The sequence below is a fragment of the Musca vetustissima genome, unplaced genomic scaffold (genome assembly GCF_032173495.1).
Source record: "Musca vetustissima isolate MV318-11 ecotype Yass unplaced genomic scaffold, APGP_CSIRO_Mvet_v1 utg21078, whole genome shotgun sequence".
NCBI classification, from domain to species: Eukaryota; Metazoa; Arthropoda; class Insecta; order Diptera; family Muscidae; genus Musca; species Musca vetustissima.
The window spans coordinates 113,947-133,255 of record NW_026874612.1 but is presented as its reverse complement, the minus strand read 5'-3'; the positions used below and the strand labels follow the sequence as shown (position 1 = coordinate 133,255).

The following is a 19,309-nucleotide window of genomic DNA, read 5'->3' as shown; positions in this document are numbered from 1 at the left end:
TTTGTTTTTTACTTAAAATAAAAATTGTTCTTAATTTGCAAATATTGTTGCACAATTCTGTGTAGCATTGCAGGGTTGACCACGCAGACCACTATAGGCCGCCTCTTCCACTAAGACAGCCAGTTCCATGTAACGGACATTTTTAAAGGGTTCTCTGCAAACACGAGAAAATAAATATGAATATTGGAATTATTTTTAATATAGCATTTTTTTTTTAAATATAATTACCCCTGAAACTTTTCAATGCCTTCGATTAAGGCCTTTGCTGCCTTGGCATATTCATAGGCAATTTGTGGCGATTCACAGGCTGCAGCAAACAAACATTGATCGTAGCCGTTTTGAGCTGCCAAAAATCCAGTAATTAGATAATCCTCGCCTTGTGTCACACCCAAAAAGTAATCTGAAAAGAAAAAATGTATTAAAAATATCAAAATTATTTTGGATATCCACCTAAGTAAATATTATTGTAAAAAATGGTACAAAAAACTCTAATTTCATATTATTATTGAACTAATTTTGAAATTTTAGAAGAAAGTATACGATTATAACTTTCACATGACACCACTTTCATTCGTATACAAGCCATGCGTAAAAAGTTATAACAAAACCAGTAAGGAAAGTAGTAAAGTCGGACGGGGCCGACTATATGATACCCTTCACCACTTTGGGTATATTCAACAGATGAATCCTAATAGACGTCGCATCTTTAAAGGACCAGTAAAATGAAATTGGATCCATTAACATGTCATTCTGCAATCGATAATCAATTTTTCATTTGGTCAGATATAGATTTTCAGGAAACTTAACACATATCTTTCTACACCTAATTCAGTACGCTGTGCCAAATTTCGTGCAAATCTAAAGATATAAGGTACTTTGGTGCACCATTTACATTAAAAAGGACCAAAATATATATGGGAGCTATATCTAAATCTGAACCGATTTTAATGAAACTTAACACACATCATTCTAGACGTAATTTATTATGCTGTGCCAAATTTCGTGCAAATCGAAAGATATATAGATATATAGATGGTGCACCATATACATGAAATCGGACGAAAATATATATGGGAGCTATATCTAAATCTGAACCGATTTGCATGAAACTTAACACACATTATTCTAGACGTAATTTATTACGCTGTGCCAAATTTCATGCAAATCGAAATATATAGGGACTTTGGTGCACCATTTACATGAAATCGGACGGAAATATATATGGGAGCTATATCTAAATCTGAACCGATTTTTCCCAATTTCAATAGGGTTCATCCTTGGGCCAAATAAGTGACCTATGCCAAATTTCATCCAAATCGGATCACACAGTGTGGTGAAGGCTATAAAAAAGTTATGGAATTTGTATAAACCCGTCGCCAGCGCCATCTATTGAAGGAAAATATTGAATATTTTAATACTGCATTCCATATTCAGACATACAAAATTTTTAAATTATTGTTATTTTACAAGGAAGTATGAAATTGTACCTTTCATATGACACTAATTTTATTTAAATATCTACAATAGATAAAAAGTTATATGAAAAACAAATTAGGTTAAATTTTGCATATACGATCATTGGATCTACCCATTCAATAGATGGCGCTGACAGCAAGTGTTTGTCATGCTGCCAAATTTAGAGAAAATCATTGGTATTTTAGACTAGTCATAACTTGTGAATCAGAGCCGTTGCTTGGTACCTATCATCCGCCAGATCAGCTTTAAAATGGCAAAGCTCGGGCTTATCTTGGTCCCTCTTGCATATCAATTTTGAACACGGACCTGATGAGTATCAATTGTGGGCACTCGTCACCCATTGAAATAGTGAGCTGATATGTGCCACGATTTCATCCATGAGAACTATAAAAAATTGGATGAGACATCGGGTTAGTTGCCCACTCTCGGAAAACCCAACCTACCATGAAAAAACAAAGAAAAAGAAAACCAAACCCTCCCTAATGTTGACAACCCCCGCAAACGTATAAAGGACCACGATCTGCGAATCTGCACATGGAATGTGCGCATGTTGTACAGAACAGGCGCAGTGTTCGCACACTCGAAAAACACCTCCTACTATGAAAAAGCAACGAAAAAGGAAACAAAACGCTCTAACAGACGCAGTTTACGCTTTGGCGGATGTACTCAAGAAGTACAAAGCCGATATTATTGCCTTACAGGAAATGCGATGGAAAGGGACTGGTTTAAGTAAATCAGATGATTACGCCCTGTATTATAGCTATCATAAAATCGTCTGCGGTTTATGGTTAACAGGAGAATAAAAGACTTCGTCTTCAGATTCACTACAATAGATTAACGAATTACTATAATCCGTATAAAAGCGAAGTTATTTTCCATCAGTCTTATTTGCGCCCATGCTCCGACTGAAGACAAAGATGAACAGACCAAAAACATATTTTACGAGCGCCTAAAAACAGCATATGAGCGCTGCCCTGAACATGACATTAAAAAGATTTTAATGCAAAAATCGGAAGGGAAAATATTTTTGCCCCATTGTCGGAAAATTCAGTCTCCATGAAGAAACATCAGACAACGCGGCATGAGGTTGATTGACTTCGTGGCAGCAAAAAAGTCTGCTCTGAAAATGGATGTTCTGGTGTGATGCCAAATGTCCGAACCTTGACACGGTTGAATTTAATTCGTAGATGCAATTTCGCAACAATGTTCGACATAACTATAAATTATCAAGTAACGACATTTGTAAGCCACATTGCCCAATATGTCTGATGAGCCGCTTAACCAACGGCGAAACGCGTCGCATAATAGTGGGAATGTAGTATCTCTCTGGCTTTCCTTTTCATTGCAACTTCGCTCATGTAGCTCATCACGAAAGATAAATAAATAAAAAACATGGTAGTTAGCAGCACTAAATTCCAGTATCTTCGATATATACAAGGCCATCTGGCTAACTCCCGATCAAACAATGAGAAATCGATCATGTTCTGATAGACGGAAGGCATTCATCCAGTGTTTTAGACGTTCGATCGACCCGAGGAGCGAATATCGATTCGGACCATTACCTTGTAGCAGCCATGGTTAGCACTCGTCTTAATGTAGCGAGATGGCACCTTTTAGTCGACTTTTTAAGATCGACTTTCGATTTTCCTTATAAGTAATTGGTTTATTATCATAAACCCCAAAGTGCATATTCCGGAACATTATTTTATCAGCTGGAAACAATTCATAAAAAAATTAAAATTTTTAGTCGATTTTGCACTTGTCGTTAAAAGCCGAAAATCGATTTTAAGCTGGCTTGATAAAGTCGAAAGATCGAAAAAGTACACTTTTTACTCAAAGGCAAACTTCAAAAAGTATAAAATCGACTACGTATCCCTATGTACGATACTGATGAAAAAACGCAGCGTTTAGGGCAACCGAGCAGCCAGTAGCAATACGTAATGCGAGGGAGAATTATCGGGAGAAAAGGAGAGAGGAGAAACGTATTTTCAGAAAAAATAACAAGGAAACCGTGAGCGTGAGCAAAGCGAGATGCACAGGAGTCAGAACGAAGTCCGGAAATTTTACCAACGAGTAAAACACCAAACCGAAGGCTTTGTGCGGGCACATTCTCCTGTAGAGATAAAGAAGAAAACCTCGTAACAGATACACATAGCGTGTGGAGGATCTGGAAGGAGAATTTTGCAGCGTATGGTATCAAATAGACGGTATAAAGCCAAGGTGAGGTCAGGATCAATCAACTTGAGAATAAGAACGCCGCAGGTGCCGATGGACTACCAGCCAAAGTATTCAATATTGGTGGTCAGATGCTGGTCAGGAGCATTCACCAGCTGATTAGTACAATTTGGCAAGAGGAATGCATGACCAATGATTGGAACCTTATCATCCTGTGTCCCGTACTAAAAAAGTAGACATGACGATATGTGCCAACTATAGAGGAATAAGTCTCCTTATCATCGCATATAAAGTGCTATCCATTGTGCTGTGTGAACGATTGAAGCCAATGGTCAATGACATGGACACATTCACATATTCGCAACTCAGAGGTGTTTAAAGCCACGTCTGCTTTCGGCATTACTGCAAAACTAATATAGCTATGCAGGATAACTTTAAGTGGCACAAAGTCATCAGTTAAAATAGGAAAGGACCTCTCCGAAGCCTTCAATACCGAACGAGGATTCAGACAAGGTGACAGTTTGTCGTGTGACTTTCTCAACAACCTTAAAGAAAAGGTCATACGAGATGACATCGACAGACCAAGCTGATGGTATCAACGCGCAAGACGTCCAGTAGACTAGGACCAACTGTGGAACTTGAAAATTACAGCTTCGAGGTAGTCAAAGATTTCATCTACCCGGGTACCGCCGTAAATAAAACTAATGACATCAGTACTTGCAGATACATGGGTACTTGCGTAAGCAGATAAGGCAGCTTTTAGAGTGTTCGAGAGAAAAAATCTTGCAAGATCTACGATCATATCTGCGTCGACGATGAATATCGGCGTACATCAGTCTTCTTAAATTCTTTCATTATTATCACAAGGCCCAAAATTGCGCATTCCAGAAATTATGCATTCTGTTGCCAACAATTTGTCGGTAAAAGTCGAAAATCGATTTGAAAAGATTAGTTTTGACAAAATCGAAAGATCGAAAAGTAGACTTTTTAGTGAAAGGCAAAAATCGGAAAGTTTAAAAATCGACTTTTTTATCGGCAAAATCGACTTTTGCGCTCAACTACGTATGCCTAAGCCAGTCGTATCGAGCTGCAGCGAATACGGTCATGTTGTGCGAATGGATGAGGATGCCTCAGGCATACAGAAACGAGCCAACTGATGGTTCACACAGAAGGGGAAGGCCACGAATTCGATAGAAAGATCAAATGCAGGATGTTTGATATGTCTTTCAAATTGAAAAAAACTGCGCACATGATCGAGATGCCTGGAAATATTTTTTAAGTTCGGCTTATGGAGCATATGTTCTGTCCCGAGCCAGCTCAGTAAAGTAAGTAAATCATTTTCTTCAAACTCTTGGCCATTTTGTGAGGCAGGTAGCAGATGGAGTGCACCCATATTCCCATCTTCGAAATGATTCAGATTTGAAAAAAATGCTACGATTCGCAAAGTTTGAATGACATCGATTACAGCCTTGGATAGTTATCGTAATTATCAGCCAGCCAGAAGCACATATAGACGGACATTTGTAAATCCACTACAAATAGTCTGAACCTGGTTTGTTTCAAAGAAAAATGTGATCTAAAACCAATATTTCGATGAGGCACATTTTTACCTTAGTAAAAAATATACATCTTCATTGACCATAAGGTTGAAGGTATAACTATGTTTGTCTTTATCTTACCATTATCATTCGATCGTGCATAACCATAATTACTCCAATGTCCAGCACCCAATAAGCCAGCCGAGAATATCAACACCTTCAGCAATAAAATTATTATCAAGTTCGTCAGATTCAAACTTAAAACCTGAAAAAATAATTTCCAATTACACAAGACTCCACCTCTCTCTTTTAGTTGGTTTCATCCGGATTTACACCTACTTGACTATTTCCCGTTGACCGATTTAGTAATTCCTTCGCGACTTGCACTACAACATGACCCGTTGGACTTGAGACCATATCTTGCATACCCTTCAGCCATTTGAAAGGTTTTGTTGTTGGTTCTGGATCGATTTCATTTGTTTGTGGCTCTTCATAACTCACAACAGTGGCTCCCCGTATCACTTCGACCATAAAATATATGACAGCTAATATGAAAATTCCTCTATTTATAAACATTTTAAATGCGGAAGTTTCGAAACAAAGTTTATTTTTCTATTTTCTTCTTCTTCACTTTTTCACTGTCACTTTCAATGTCACCGTTGCACGTTGCATGCGCTACTAAATTTGCTCCGTTGAATGATGAGCGTTTTTATCGCCATCGCATCTATGCGGTAAGGAAGTACAGAGCAGAGCTGTTGGCAAAAAAACAAAAATTACCAGAAAAATTACGATGAGCCATTTCTACCTGCGATTATAGGTATTTTCTTGGAGCGGGGTACAAGTGTGCTATGCAATTTGCACACATGCGTAGGTATGATTGCAGTAGTCGTATTTGTCTGGAAACATCTTTGCCACGAATTGAAAGTCATAAATGTCATTAGCCGTATTATGCTACTGAAAGTAAATTTTCGCAATTGCTAAGACATGTGCGGTATTTTTTGTTTTACCTAACTTCAGTGTACTTAGAAACGATTATTTAATCTTAGCAGATTAGTTGCTCAATAAAAGAGTTAAATGCGGTATAGATAATAAAAAAAGGTGCAATTGTTGGAAATGCCGCCATTAAAAAAGGGAAAAGTTGCGCGGCGATTTAATTTAGGGTTCACCAGAAATTATGTTATAATATAAATTTCCATAACTCAACAATCAACAGGGACTTTGGTGCACCATTTTCATTAAATCGGACGAATATATGGGACCTATATCTAAATCTGAACCGATTTTTACGAAACTTAAACACATCGTTCTTGAAGTAATTCAGTACGCTATGCCAAGAATCGTAAATCTTTCGATTTACAGAGGCTTCGGTGCACCATGTACATAAAATCGTTCGAAACTACATATGGGAGCTATATCTCAATCTGAATCGATTTTAACCAATTTCAATAGGGTTCGTCCTTGGGCCAAATAATAGAGCTGTACCAAACAACTGTACCACAAAAAAGGATACAAGACGATATGTGCCACCTATAGAGGAATAAGTCTCCTTCTCATCGCATATAATGTGCTATCCAGTGTGCTGTGTGAACGATTGAAGCCAATGGTCAATCACATTATTGGACCATACCAATGCGGGTTCAGACCTGGCAAATCCACCATTGACCAGATTTTCACTCTGCGCGAAATCCTGGAAAATACCCACTAAAAACACATCGACACATACCACCTATTCGTCGACTATAAAGCCGCATTTGACAGCCCTATCCGATCAGAGTTGTTTAAAGCCATGTCTACGTCCGGCATTCTTGCAAAATTAATACGGCTATGCAGGATAACTTTAAGTGACACAAGGTCAGCATTTAAAGTCGGAAAGGCCCTTCAATACCGAACGAGGATTCAGACATGGTGACAGTTTGTCGTGTGATCTTTTTAAGATCCTGCTGGAAAAGGTCATACCAGCCGCAAAGGTGAACAGAAATGACACTCTGTACACCAAACAACACATGTTACTCGCCTACGCCGATGACATCGATATAATGGGTCGAACATTGCAAGCGGTAACAGCCACCTTTGAACAAATTGAGAAGTTGTCTGCTAAAGTCGGTCTGGCAGTAAACGGCGAGAAGACCAAGCTGATGGCATCAACGCGCAAGACGTCCAGTAGGCTCGAACCAACTGTGGAACCTGAGAACTACATCTTCGAGGTAGTTAACGATTTTATATACCTTGGTACCGCCATAAATAAAACGAATGACATCAGATGGAAAGACCAAGTAGGAAACAACATCTTGGAGCGTGGTCTTTTAAATTGGAGGGGATGCACACAAGCTCGGCTTATTTAACAACAGTTCTGTAACAAGCCAGTTAAGTAAGTAGCGATAATTATTTTAGACTTAATTCAGTACGCTATACCAAATTTCGTGCAAATGGAAAGAAATATAGGGACTTTGGCGCACCATTTACATTAAATCGGACGAAATTTAAATAGGGTTCATCCTCCAAAAGTGATTCTATGCATACTCTCAAAAGGAACCTTGGATCTATCTCGATTCCATTTGCCTGTTACAAACATATGCACAAAGACACAATACCCTTTACTACAGTTTGGTGAAGGGTATAAAAATTGGTGTCATATCAAAGGTTATACAAAGGTACGAACGGAATGTCCGATTTAAAACAAAATACACACATCGCAATATTTCTTTGCAGTTCGCAGATGGGACTCATCGGTCCACTGCCTCTATTACAATGTAATAATCCATAGTTTATAACAAAATATCAGTTGTATTCAGAGCCGTCAACTTTTAAAATGAACTATTATTTGTGTGAGGTATAACACAGCCTGTCCAAATACTTCTTTGTTTACATTAAAAAAAACCCCGATATTTGAAAAATCTTTGAACGTTGACATAATGCAAATTTTATCTTATGTCTCCGAAAACCAAACCATTGCTGCAAAATTTATCAAAATCGGTTAACTATTACCTGAGTTATTACAATTTGTATTCTACCATGCTCCGAAATATACTTTCTGTTCGATGCTGGGTGCCTATTACCAAAAAATGGAAAACACCAAAAAATCGATCTTGCAAAAATGGAAACTTGTTCTTTATACAGCTACAGTGTGTGGTGTATGTGTAAGTAAATATATTTTGCATTGCATATGTGCATAAATTACATACAATCACACCTACATATCAAGCAACAAGAAATTGTACCTCGAACAGCCCTTTGCCCCCTCCCAACAACAGCAGTAGACATTATGAAAACAATTTTTGTTGCCTTTTTTAAAAGACCGATTTTTGTGTGGTTTTTCATTTCCAGGTAATAGGCGACCAGAATCGAGCAGGAGGTGTATTTCGGACCATCTTTGGATTCAAATACAAACATCTCGGCAACTACTAAACCGATTTTTATAAAGTTTCCAGATATGGTTAGAGGAAATTCTGAAATTTTATTACACCTGTTGCCATTCCTTATTTTTACAATTATAAAGGGTGATATTTTAGCTATTATCTGTTTGGAAACACAGTTTTTAACAGTTTACATATATTTCGTGTAATATAGATATATACCGATTTAAATTTCCTTAACGACCTGATAATTTAGCGACCGCAGCGTCATCTATTGATGAAGTAGTTGAAAAAATCATAAATGAAAAATTTTATGTCGTGTTTTTTTTTTTGTCATAACTGTTGAACTACTGCAGATATTGTAAAAAAATGTGCCATATGCAAGGTAGGAAGTCTGGCTATATCGCGATTTAATTATAATTAAAATTTAAAAAAAAATTTATAAAATGTTTTATGTGAAAATGATGTCGAACCTTAACTAAGTTTTCGAAATAAAATATGCCATTTCCCTACTAATGACAATTTTTTTACTTCCTTAGGATCCTGATACAGGTCAGGAAAGACAACCCTTAGACCCACTTACATTTGTGATCCCTGGTATTTTTTAATGAATCCACGCCCATATCTGGTCCCCAAAACAACCATGTTTAAAAACCCACGACTTTATGTGTTACTCAAAAAAATATTTCTTTAAAAAATATATTTTTTATCTAAAGTCTAAATGTAATTCCCGAAAAAAAAAATATTTTTAACAAAATCAGTCTTGAAAGCTTCTTCTTCTTCGTTTATTTAATTTGGCGGGCTACTTTCTATTTTCTTCTGAGCGCCTGGTATTCGCACAAAATATGCATACAATCAGGTGAATAAAAAAAAATTGTTCTTGTAAAATAAATACAATTTCAAAATTAGTTGAATACCGGTACCAGAAGGAGTGAATCGAAGATGGGACCCATCTTCTTACTATTTTGAATTAAAACTCCATTAAATTTTATAATTCTTTTATAACACTTTATTTATTTATTTGTTATTATAATTTAATATCTTCGGTTAGTACATATTTTTGTTGTTGTTGCTGTTGTTTGTATAATACTTAAATTTGAGTATTCCAATTTTGTTGTTGTTGTAATTATATATCATCTTTTAATTTTTTATATTTCAATTTGTTGGGATTTATTTTTTATATTTATTTCTTTATTTAAAAAAAAAAACTGTAACACTGTAACAGTACATACATAATTATATAATTATTTATTTTGTTTTCGGTTTAATATATAATATAGGTATATATATTTATCTGTTTGTATGTATTTTTTTTTATATGAAAAAAGTTCAAAACAATTGTTGTTAAGCATTTGGATATTTTTTGTTTTTATACCGCGCTCATATTTACCTCAAAAGTAAATACGCAATTTGTTTAGGTTTTTTTGATAAATTGTCTAGCTATTGGTTAGACAACTGGAACTGAATATAGGTCATAACAGAGGGTAGTGAGAAAGAGAGATCGGGTTTCACATTCATATACAGCTATTGTCTCTATATCGAGATTTCCAAACACATGATTTATTTGTTGATTAATTATTATTTTGTTTTTAATTTTTTAATAATAATTTGTATGTATATTATATTATAAATTTGATATATATGTATATGTTTGTGTATGTGTGTGATTATGTAGTTGATCGATTGTTGTGATTTTTTTTTGTGGTTTAATGTTAGTTGCTGATATATATGTATGTATATATAAATATTTTTGAAATATATGTAAAATGCTCTCCATTCTAATTGGAAAGTGATGATGTTTGAGAGATGCAAATGTCAGATGGGTAATGATCGTGATTGTTAAAGACAATAATGATTATGATATTTAAGAGTTTTTTAATTACTAAATAAAGTTTATAGTTAAGAAATTTGTTTATATGTCGATTAAAGAAAAAATAGTACTTTATTTAGATAAATAAGAAAAAAAAAATAAATAGATTTTGATAGAGAGGAAAAATAAAACATCAGCTAAAGAAGCATATAAACAGTTGTAATGACATTAAATATTTTTGGTAGAAACTTGGTAACAGACGTGGGAAGAGAATTTCTGTCAAAGGGAAAAACCTTAGGCAATTGTTATTCTAAGTTCCATAGATGGACCAGGCAAGAATCTGTTGGTCTTCTTACCTGAACGCCTATTTTTACTTCAATAAGACAACCAATTAGTCTTATTATTGGCCATCCTATTGGTATTCTAATAAGAAATGCTAATAGCCTTCAATTTGAAGACACATTGGTCGTCTAATAAGAGCACCCATTGGCCTATAGGATTTATAATAAAAATGCATTTTCTATTTAACAAGTCATATGGGCCTTCTAAAATAAAATACCTATTGGCTTTCTAATAAGAAATCTTTTTAGTTTTCTAATAAGAAGACTTTGTGGTCCTCTAAAAAGAAACCGTGTTAGATTTCTAATAAAAATACCATTTAAATTTCTATGAATAATTTATAGTGACTCTCTAATAAGAATCCTCTTTAAAACTTTAGACTTTGAATAATAAGACCTGTTGGTCTTATAATTGGCGGTTCTATTGGTCTTATAATAAGAAATTCTATTGGTCGTCTAATAAGAGCCTTCTTATGGGAAGACCTTCAGGATTTATAATAAGAAAACCTTTTTTATTTAATAAGTCACATGGATCTTCTAAAGTTGGATCTTCTGTTGGGTTTCTAATAAGAAATCTTGTTGGTTTTGTAATAAAAAGATTTAGTTGTCCTCTAAGAAAAAATCCCTTTAGACTTCTAATAAAAATAATTTTTAATTTCTGTGAATGATTTATAGTGGATCTCTAATAAGAATCCCCTTTTATATCTCTAATAAGAAGCCCTTTCAGACTTCCAGAAATGACTATTAATCTTTTAAAATAGATGACCTATTGGATATAAAAAATACATACAAATATGACTTATTGGTCTTATAATTAGTGGTCCTGTTGGCTTTCTAATAAGAAATTCTAATGGTCGTCCAATAAGAATACCTTTTTTATTTAATAGAGTTTCTAATAAGAACACTTGTTGGTTTTCTAATAAGAAGAAACACCTTTAGACTTCTAATAAAAATACTTTTTAAATTTCTGTGAATAATTTATAGTTGATCTCTGCTAAAAAGAAGACCTAATGGGATACTAATAAGAAGAATTCGTAGTCTTCTAATAAGAAGACCTACTGACTTTTTTTAAATAAGACCTTGTAATCTGTAAAATAACAGAAATCTTCTAATATGAATAATAATAAGAAGCCAAATTCTGATAAGATGTAAGTTTGGTCTTCTAATATAAGTTCTATTGGTATTCTAATAAGAATAACCATTGATTTTTAATTTCATCTTCAATAAAACTATAGTTTATTCTTCTAATAAGAAGAGATTGTGGTCTTCTAATAATAAGAATCCAAATTCTGATAAAATGTCAGATTGGTCTTCTACTAAGAAGTATTATTGGCATTCTAATAAGAATACCCACTGATCATACAATAGGTCATCTATTAAGGTTCATCTCATCTTCTAATAAAAATATATTTTGTTCTCCTTATAAAAAACCTTTTGGTCTTTTGAGAAGCAGACCTTTTGGTCCATTAATAAGAAGACATTTCAGGCTTCTATGAACAAAATATTGGTTTTCTCAAATAGATGACATATTGGGTTCCATAAAGGATGACCTATTCGGATACTAATAAGAAGATTTAGTGGTCTTCAAATAAGGGTTTTTAATAAGACCTAGTGGTCTTTTAATGATAAGACCTATTGATTTTCTTAAAAGAAATCCTAGTGGTCTTATTAGAAGATGTGAAGTTCAAATAAAATATCTAGAGATCTTCTAATAAGAATAATAACAAGTCAAATTATGATAAGACGTCAAAGAAGTCCTATTGGTATTCTCTAATGAGAAGTTCTTTTGGTCCTCTAAAAATTAGACCTATTAGGGTTCTGATAAGAAGACCAAATGCCCATATAATAATATGTATTGGTCTTCTATTAAGAATACTTATGGACCTTATAATTATTACATACAGACATGTCATATTCCAATAGGAAGATTATTTAAATAATAAATTATCTTGGTCTTCTAACAAGTAGACCTATTGGTCTTCTAATAAGAATACCTAATGACCATCTAATAATACGTATTGGAATACGTATTGGTCTTCTAAAAGGAATACATATTGGTCTTCTAAACGTTTTGTCCTATTGATTATTTGGTCTACTTAAGCAGTCATTTCGGTTATATAATAAAATGTCATTTCGGTTTTCTAATAAGGTGTCGAATTGAGTTTCTAATAAAAATTCGTTTTGACTTTAATAAGAATACCTACAGGTCATATAATAGAAAGACATTTTAGTATTCTAATAAGAATGCCAATTATTCTTCTAAATAGAAGACCCCATGGTACAGTAATACGAAGGTCTATTGGTTCTCTTGTAATAATACCCAATAGAATGCATAATGGGTACTAATAAGAAGAAATTTTGATGTTGTTTTAAGAAGATCTTCTAATAGGATATCCTATTAATCTTCTAATAAGAAGACATTTTGGTCTTCAAATAACTATTGTACTTCTGTTACATACACCTTTTTGGCTTTCTAAAAATAAGCCATTTTTTAAATTCGTTTGTAATTGATCCTCTAAAATGGAAACATATTGGTTTCTAATAAGAAAAACTATTGGTCCTCCAATAAGATGTTTTTCTATAAAAAATCATCTATTAAGCAGACCTCTTAGTTTTCTATTAAAGAAACATCTGGCTATTCTAATAAGACATCCTATTAATATTCTAGTACAAAATATGTATTAAGAAATTCCATAGGTAATAGTAGATCCTATAAGATTTCGTATTGAAACCCTTTGTGATTCTAATAAGAACACCAATTGTTAATTTACTATTAGATCTCTAATAACAATATTCTGGACTTTCTAATAAGAAAACTTTTAGTTTTTCCATTAAGAACACGTATTGAAATTCTAATTAGAACGCCTTTCTAATAAGACGGACACTTTGAAGTGTATAGAAAACAAATTAGTTCTTTATTTCCCTTGACAAAAAATTATGAAAAAGGCTGGTAGTTTCTTAGAGAGAAAAAATATTTAATGTCCTTTTAATATACAATACCACACACATTAATACTTTTATTAAGACTATATTAATATATTGACACATAAACATATGTATATAATTATATATTGGTGTAACACATATCCTTTGGAGTATTTATTTTTTTAATATTACTTTATCGTTTACACTGCTTCTTTACATTGCATCTTTTTTTCTTTGGTTATCTTGGTGAGAAGCATTCGTTGTCAGTGTGATAGCTCTACTTGTATGTGTGTATGGTTTTTATTTTTCCTCTTCTTCATCTTCTAGTTTAGACCTATATAATGGGTCCAAATAATATTTGCATTATCAACAAAAGATCTCTTCATGGAGAGAGTTTTTTTCCCATTGGCTAACATTTTCAGCAACATAGTTTAATGTATCGATTAGCTAACATTATTATTAAAAGCTTTGGGGCAAAGGGAAATTATCTAACAACATTGAAAAAAAAAAAACAAATATACTCAACATTGTTATTTAATAATTTATTTATATATTGATTATTTTAATTTAGTTAATTTTTAATTCATTAATTAATTATAATTTACATATATAATGAAATTATTGAGTTATGTTTTTGGAAGAGTGTTTTTGTTTGTAAATGTGGTTGTGTGTGTGTTATGTTAGAACACCGTGTAGCAACATATTTGGAAAATATATGTATATTGCTGCTTCACAAAGTCTTGATGGGTTGAAAATTTCAAAAATTCTATAAAATTGTTATAAAATATTCTTTATTTATTAAAAGACAATTCATCCGATATATTGAGGACTCTGCAATTATATACATTGTATTCAGAGGTTTAGAGACCGTCTTATTTTAGAAGACTTGTAGAAAGCTATTCTTGTATTGAATACCTACGTTATTTGCGTTCTATATTGTTCGTCCAATAAAATCAATTTTCCAAACCTCTCTTGTTTTTCTAAATAGGGGTCTTCTGATCTTGTAAGAAGAAAATTTGTAGATCTTCTAATAAGAAATCCTTTTAGTCTTCCAGTAAGAAGACATTTTGGCCTATTAATAAGAATACCTTGGACTACTAATAAAAATACCTATTGGATTTATAATAAGGAGACCTATGGGAACTCTAATAATAATCTTCGGGGTCGTCCAAAGAAGAAGTTATTTTGGTATTTTAAATAGAAGATCTATGGGAAATCTTCTTAATACAAATATTGGTTATATAACATGGACGCTATTGGTATTCTGATAAGAGGTCCTATTGGTCTTCTAATTGCCTTCTAGAGGAATACCATAAAATAGGAAAACTTCTTGCACTTCTAACAAGAAAACCTATTAGACTCCTAATAGAAAACCCTCCACTCTAAGATTAAAATTAATTTATATTATTAAAAGAAAACCTATTGGAATCCTTATAAGAAGATGTAACGGTTGGACTTCTAATAGGAAGATTTCTTTTTAAACCTACCTTGGTTTTCTGACAAGGAAACTATTTATCGTTTTCATGAGACCATTTTTTTCTACTTGTAAGAAGTCTTATAGGTCTTCTAAAAACTAGACAAATTGGTATTTTAATAAGAAGGTATATGGACAATCTAATAGGAATAAGAATACCTATCTGTCACAAAATGAGAATGGTAAGAAAATATATAGATTTTTTCCCATTGGTCTTCCAATAAGAAAACATAGTTTTCTATCAATTTTCTAAACATTCTGGTATTCGAATAAATAAACTTATTAGTATTCTATTAGGAATACCTAGTGACATTCTGTTAAGAAACCCAATTGACTGCTAAAAAGGAAACTTTTGATTTCTAGAAAGAAGATATATTAGTCTTCCGATCAGAAAACCGATTTGTTTACTACAAGTCTTTTTGTACGTCCAATAAGAAAATCTGTGGGACTTAGTTATTCAATTGTTAATAAGAAACATATGGGTATTCTTAAAAGGAGCCCTGTTGGATTTCGAGTAATGCCAATTGGTTGTCTAATAAGAGAATATATTGGGTTTTTATAAGATGCATTCCAACAAGAAAAATTGTTGGGTTTTTAAGAAAAAAGCATGTTGAAATTCGAAGGGGTTTCTAATAAGATATACTTCCATACACCCCTTTTGACTGTTTTATTATTAAGCAAACCTCTAATAAAAATCGATTGCTCGATATCAAAACCTATTGGTCCTCCAATAAGAAAACATTTCGCTCTTAAAACAAGAACACATTTTTCTAAGAATAACTATTGATTTTCTAATAAGAGGACATATAACTATTAATTTTCTAATGAGAGGACATATTCGTGTTCTAGTAAGAATAAGAATATTACTTAGTGGTCGTACAAGAAGAACACATATTGATCTTGCTGTAAGAATACTTATTGGCCTTCTAATAAGAAATCAGGTTGGTATTCTTATAGTCTTATTGACCTTCAAAGATTTGGTCCTTTAGATTTGGTCTCTAAAAACGAACTTCTAATAATTATACCTATTGGCTTTCTTAAGGAAAGATTATTGACATTCAGAAGAAATTACCTATTGGAGTCTTAAAAGAAGTCCCATTAGTATTATTGCTCCCTGATTTTCTTAAAGAAAGACTATAGACATTCAAAAGAAATGGCTTATTGGAGTCTTATAAGAATTCCTATTGTTCTCCTAATATTAAAACATATTGTTCCTCCAATAAGAAAACATATTACTCATATGTTTCTCTAACAGATAATGTAATTTAATCTTCTTGACCTTCTAATAAGAAATCTTATTGTTTTTGAAGAAGATTTATTGATCTTGTGATAAGATATCACATTGGTTTTCTAATGTAAATATCTTTGTGTCTTCCAATAGGAATAATCTTCTAATAAGAATGCATTTTCGCTTCTATAAGGAATTTTTAAGGAATTCATTTATCTTTTAATTGGAAAATATCACGGGTTTTAAGAAGGTATAATAATGAATCATTATTTTTCTAATAACAAAAAACAAATTGATTTTCTAATAAGAATATATTTTTACCTTTTAATAGGAATTGTCTCTTAATAAGAATAGCTTGTTGGTCCTTCTATAGGAAAAGTATTCTAATTAGATGACATGTTCGCTCTTACTAGAAAAAGGTTTTAATCTTCTTATTAGAAAATCGATTAATCGCAAAATATCTTGATTTTTTTAAAAACTATGAATATATATCATGGGTCTTAAGAAGGTGTAATAAAAATGTATTTTGGCATTATTTTTGAAAATAACAAAAAATATACGGGTTCTAATAAGAATACCTGTTTTGGCCTTTCAATAAAAATAATCTTCTAATGAGAATACCATTTTGGCCTTTCAATAGGGCTAGTCTTCTAACTATAAGACATTTTTGCTCATACTAAGAAGACCTTTTAATCTTCTAATAAGAAAATCCATTAATCATCTATTGAGTACAATTTCTTGATTTTTCAAAAACAAGGACTATTGAATTTTAATAAGGAAAATCTGTTTATTATGAAAACGTTACCAAAAAAGTTTATTAAATAAAAACGACGTATATAAAAATATAGTGGTCTATAGAGAGCATCATACCTACATAAGACCTTTTCAAGACCATTAATGTATATAAGACCTATTGGAGATTTTCCATTTAGGAATGAATTGCATGTTTCATCAAGACTTGTGGACATTTATATGTGTATTTATTTATGTTTTTTTTTTTTTAATTTTTTTTATGTATAACTTATAATGATTATGAATACTTTTTGTTTATAATTTATTATGATTAAATATAAATAAAATTGTATTATGATTTTTATTGGAATAATAACATCGTTTCTTGTTTATTTGTGTGTGAATATTTTTCCATTCATTAACATTCCATTAAACTTAGCAAATTTTTATAGAATATTTTAGTGTTTGTAATAATTTTTAAATCTCTTTTATTTGTTTCTTTTTGTTGTTTTTGGAGTATCCTCTTTGTTAGCATCCTTTTGCATAATATTGTCATTGTATTTTCATATAGTGTCTCATGTTGGAGTATTAATTAAGTATTTATTTTTTGTTTGTTTGTAATTTTTTAATATATATGTATATGTATGTATAATGTTGTTTATAGTATGTATATATAATTTGTAATATATATAATAATATTTGTATGTATCATGTATATAATGTATAAATACATTTTTTTTCATTTGTTTCAATATTTGCCTGTTGTAAGAGTTTTTTTATTTTTTTAAATATAATTCAACATTATTTTAAACAATTAAAGGGAGGAGGAGCAAAGTGGGGGTTTTGAGTCCCAAACAAAAAATCTTGAACAAACAATTTAGCTAGGATATTTATCTAGGGTGTATGTTGGTATGTATTTCCGTTTTTGGTTTTCATTTTGAATTGTGCGCCATTGTGAAATGCGTGCTTTGAATGCGTGCGTTTGATTGCTACCAAAACAAAAGGCGATCCCGCTGTTGACCTAGGGATCCCTAATTTGTTGTTTGTTATTTATTGAACTAAATTTTAACAATTAAATATTTGTTTTTTACTTGGTGATCATTTAACAATTATTCCAGAGAGTGCAGAGCATATTTCTCTAACTCAAACATAATAATAATAATTACGAACTTTAAACTAGAAACGCAGAGTTGTATGAATGTGTAGTAATTATGCTGCAGAGAGGGTTAATAGTGGCATGGTGGTGGCATACTGCTGAATTAGGAGGAGTAATAAATTTTTTTATGAAACCAGGAAACTTTAGAGGCGATATCTAGGTTTACCAGTAGCAGCAATTCGTGGAGCAGCAGTAATCAGCAGGGCCAAAGTACATAACATTGTTGCCATATTTTTTTTTCTTTTTTGAGGTTATGTTTCAGCATTTAGGTTTTTGTTTACTATTCAGCAAATCAAATGACAATTTTTTTTATCCTTCTCAATCTCATTTTATGGTGGTTAAATGATGGTGGTATTTGTTTGTTTTTTGTTTTAACACTAACACTAGTTAACTGCTTGAGGTTTTAACTATATTCGTGTCGCTGTTGTTATTTTTCCGCATTAATTTATTTCAAATCTAAATCATCATCATCGGTATCTTGATTTTTTGCCGTATTTCTCCAACTAGAATATGATGATGTAGCATTCACACTACTGGTACTGCCACCAATCGATTTCTTACTATCGCCAAAATCACTGAAGCCAGCATTTTGTATACCCTCATAGATTTTATAGGGTGCTGGTCCGCCACCACCACCACTACTAGCCGAATGACGATCCGATGTAACACTCATACTTTTCGATGAACCAAAACGATCGGTTTTATAACTGGATGTTGTAGAGGAGGTACCAAATATCAACTCTGCATCGGACAGCGAACCACCGGAACGTGAAAATTTACCACCACCTCCAGAATAGGGTGGCATATTACTGCTATCACCAAATATTATATCCAAATCCGATACTTTGTTTTGGGAACCTAGAGTTGTGTTTTTTTTTTTTTTTGGGTGGCAATTGAAAAAGAAAATAAAAATATTTGTAGGTTAGTAATAGCCAAGTGTAGAGTGGGTGTTTTTGAGGGAGAATTTCATGCATTTTACAGCCATCTTCTGCATTTAGGGTGATTTTTTATTAGATTGTTATAGGGTGATGGATTAGTAATTGGTGCAAATAGGCCTTTAACACTGAACAGCGCAATAGCTGGTGCGTAGCGTTGATGGTGAGG

General features: G+C 32.5%; 1 protein-coding gene across 1 annotated transcript; it reads right to left on the bottom strand.

Annotated features, from left to right (window-relative positions):
- Positions 1-30: 30 nt before the first annotated feature.
- LOC133334955 (uncharacterized) lies at positions 31-19,010 on the bottom strand. The gene is made up of 5 exons (XM_061543269.1): positions 18,710-19,010; positions 5,529-5,734; positions 5,331-5,454; positions 229-400; positions 31-154 (listed from the first exon to the last, which is right to left on the bottom strand). Exons 1-5 carry the CDS (start codon positions 19,008-19,010, stop codon positions 31-33), a joined length of 927 nt encoding a protein of 308 aa, XP_061399253.1.
- Between the last annotated feature and the right edge of the window lie 299 nt (positions 19,011-19,309).

Coding starts and splice junctions, on each gene's coding strand:
- LOC133334955 (XM_061543269.1), bottom strand. CDS start 19,010: ATGCCACCCTATTCTGGAGGTGGTGGTAAATTTTCACGTTCCGGTGGT. Junction 5,455..5,528: donor GGTCAACGGGAAATAGTCAA/GTAGGTGTAAAT, acceptor TTATTTTTTCAG/GTTTTAAGTTTGAATCTGAC. Junction 155..228: donor GGCATTGAAAAGTTTCAGGG/GTAATTATATTT, acceptor TCGTGTTTGCAG/AGAACCCTTTAAAAATGTCC.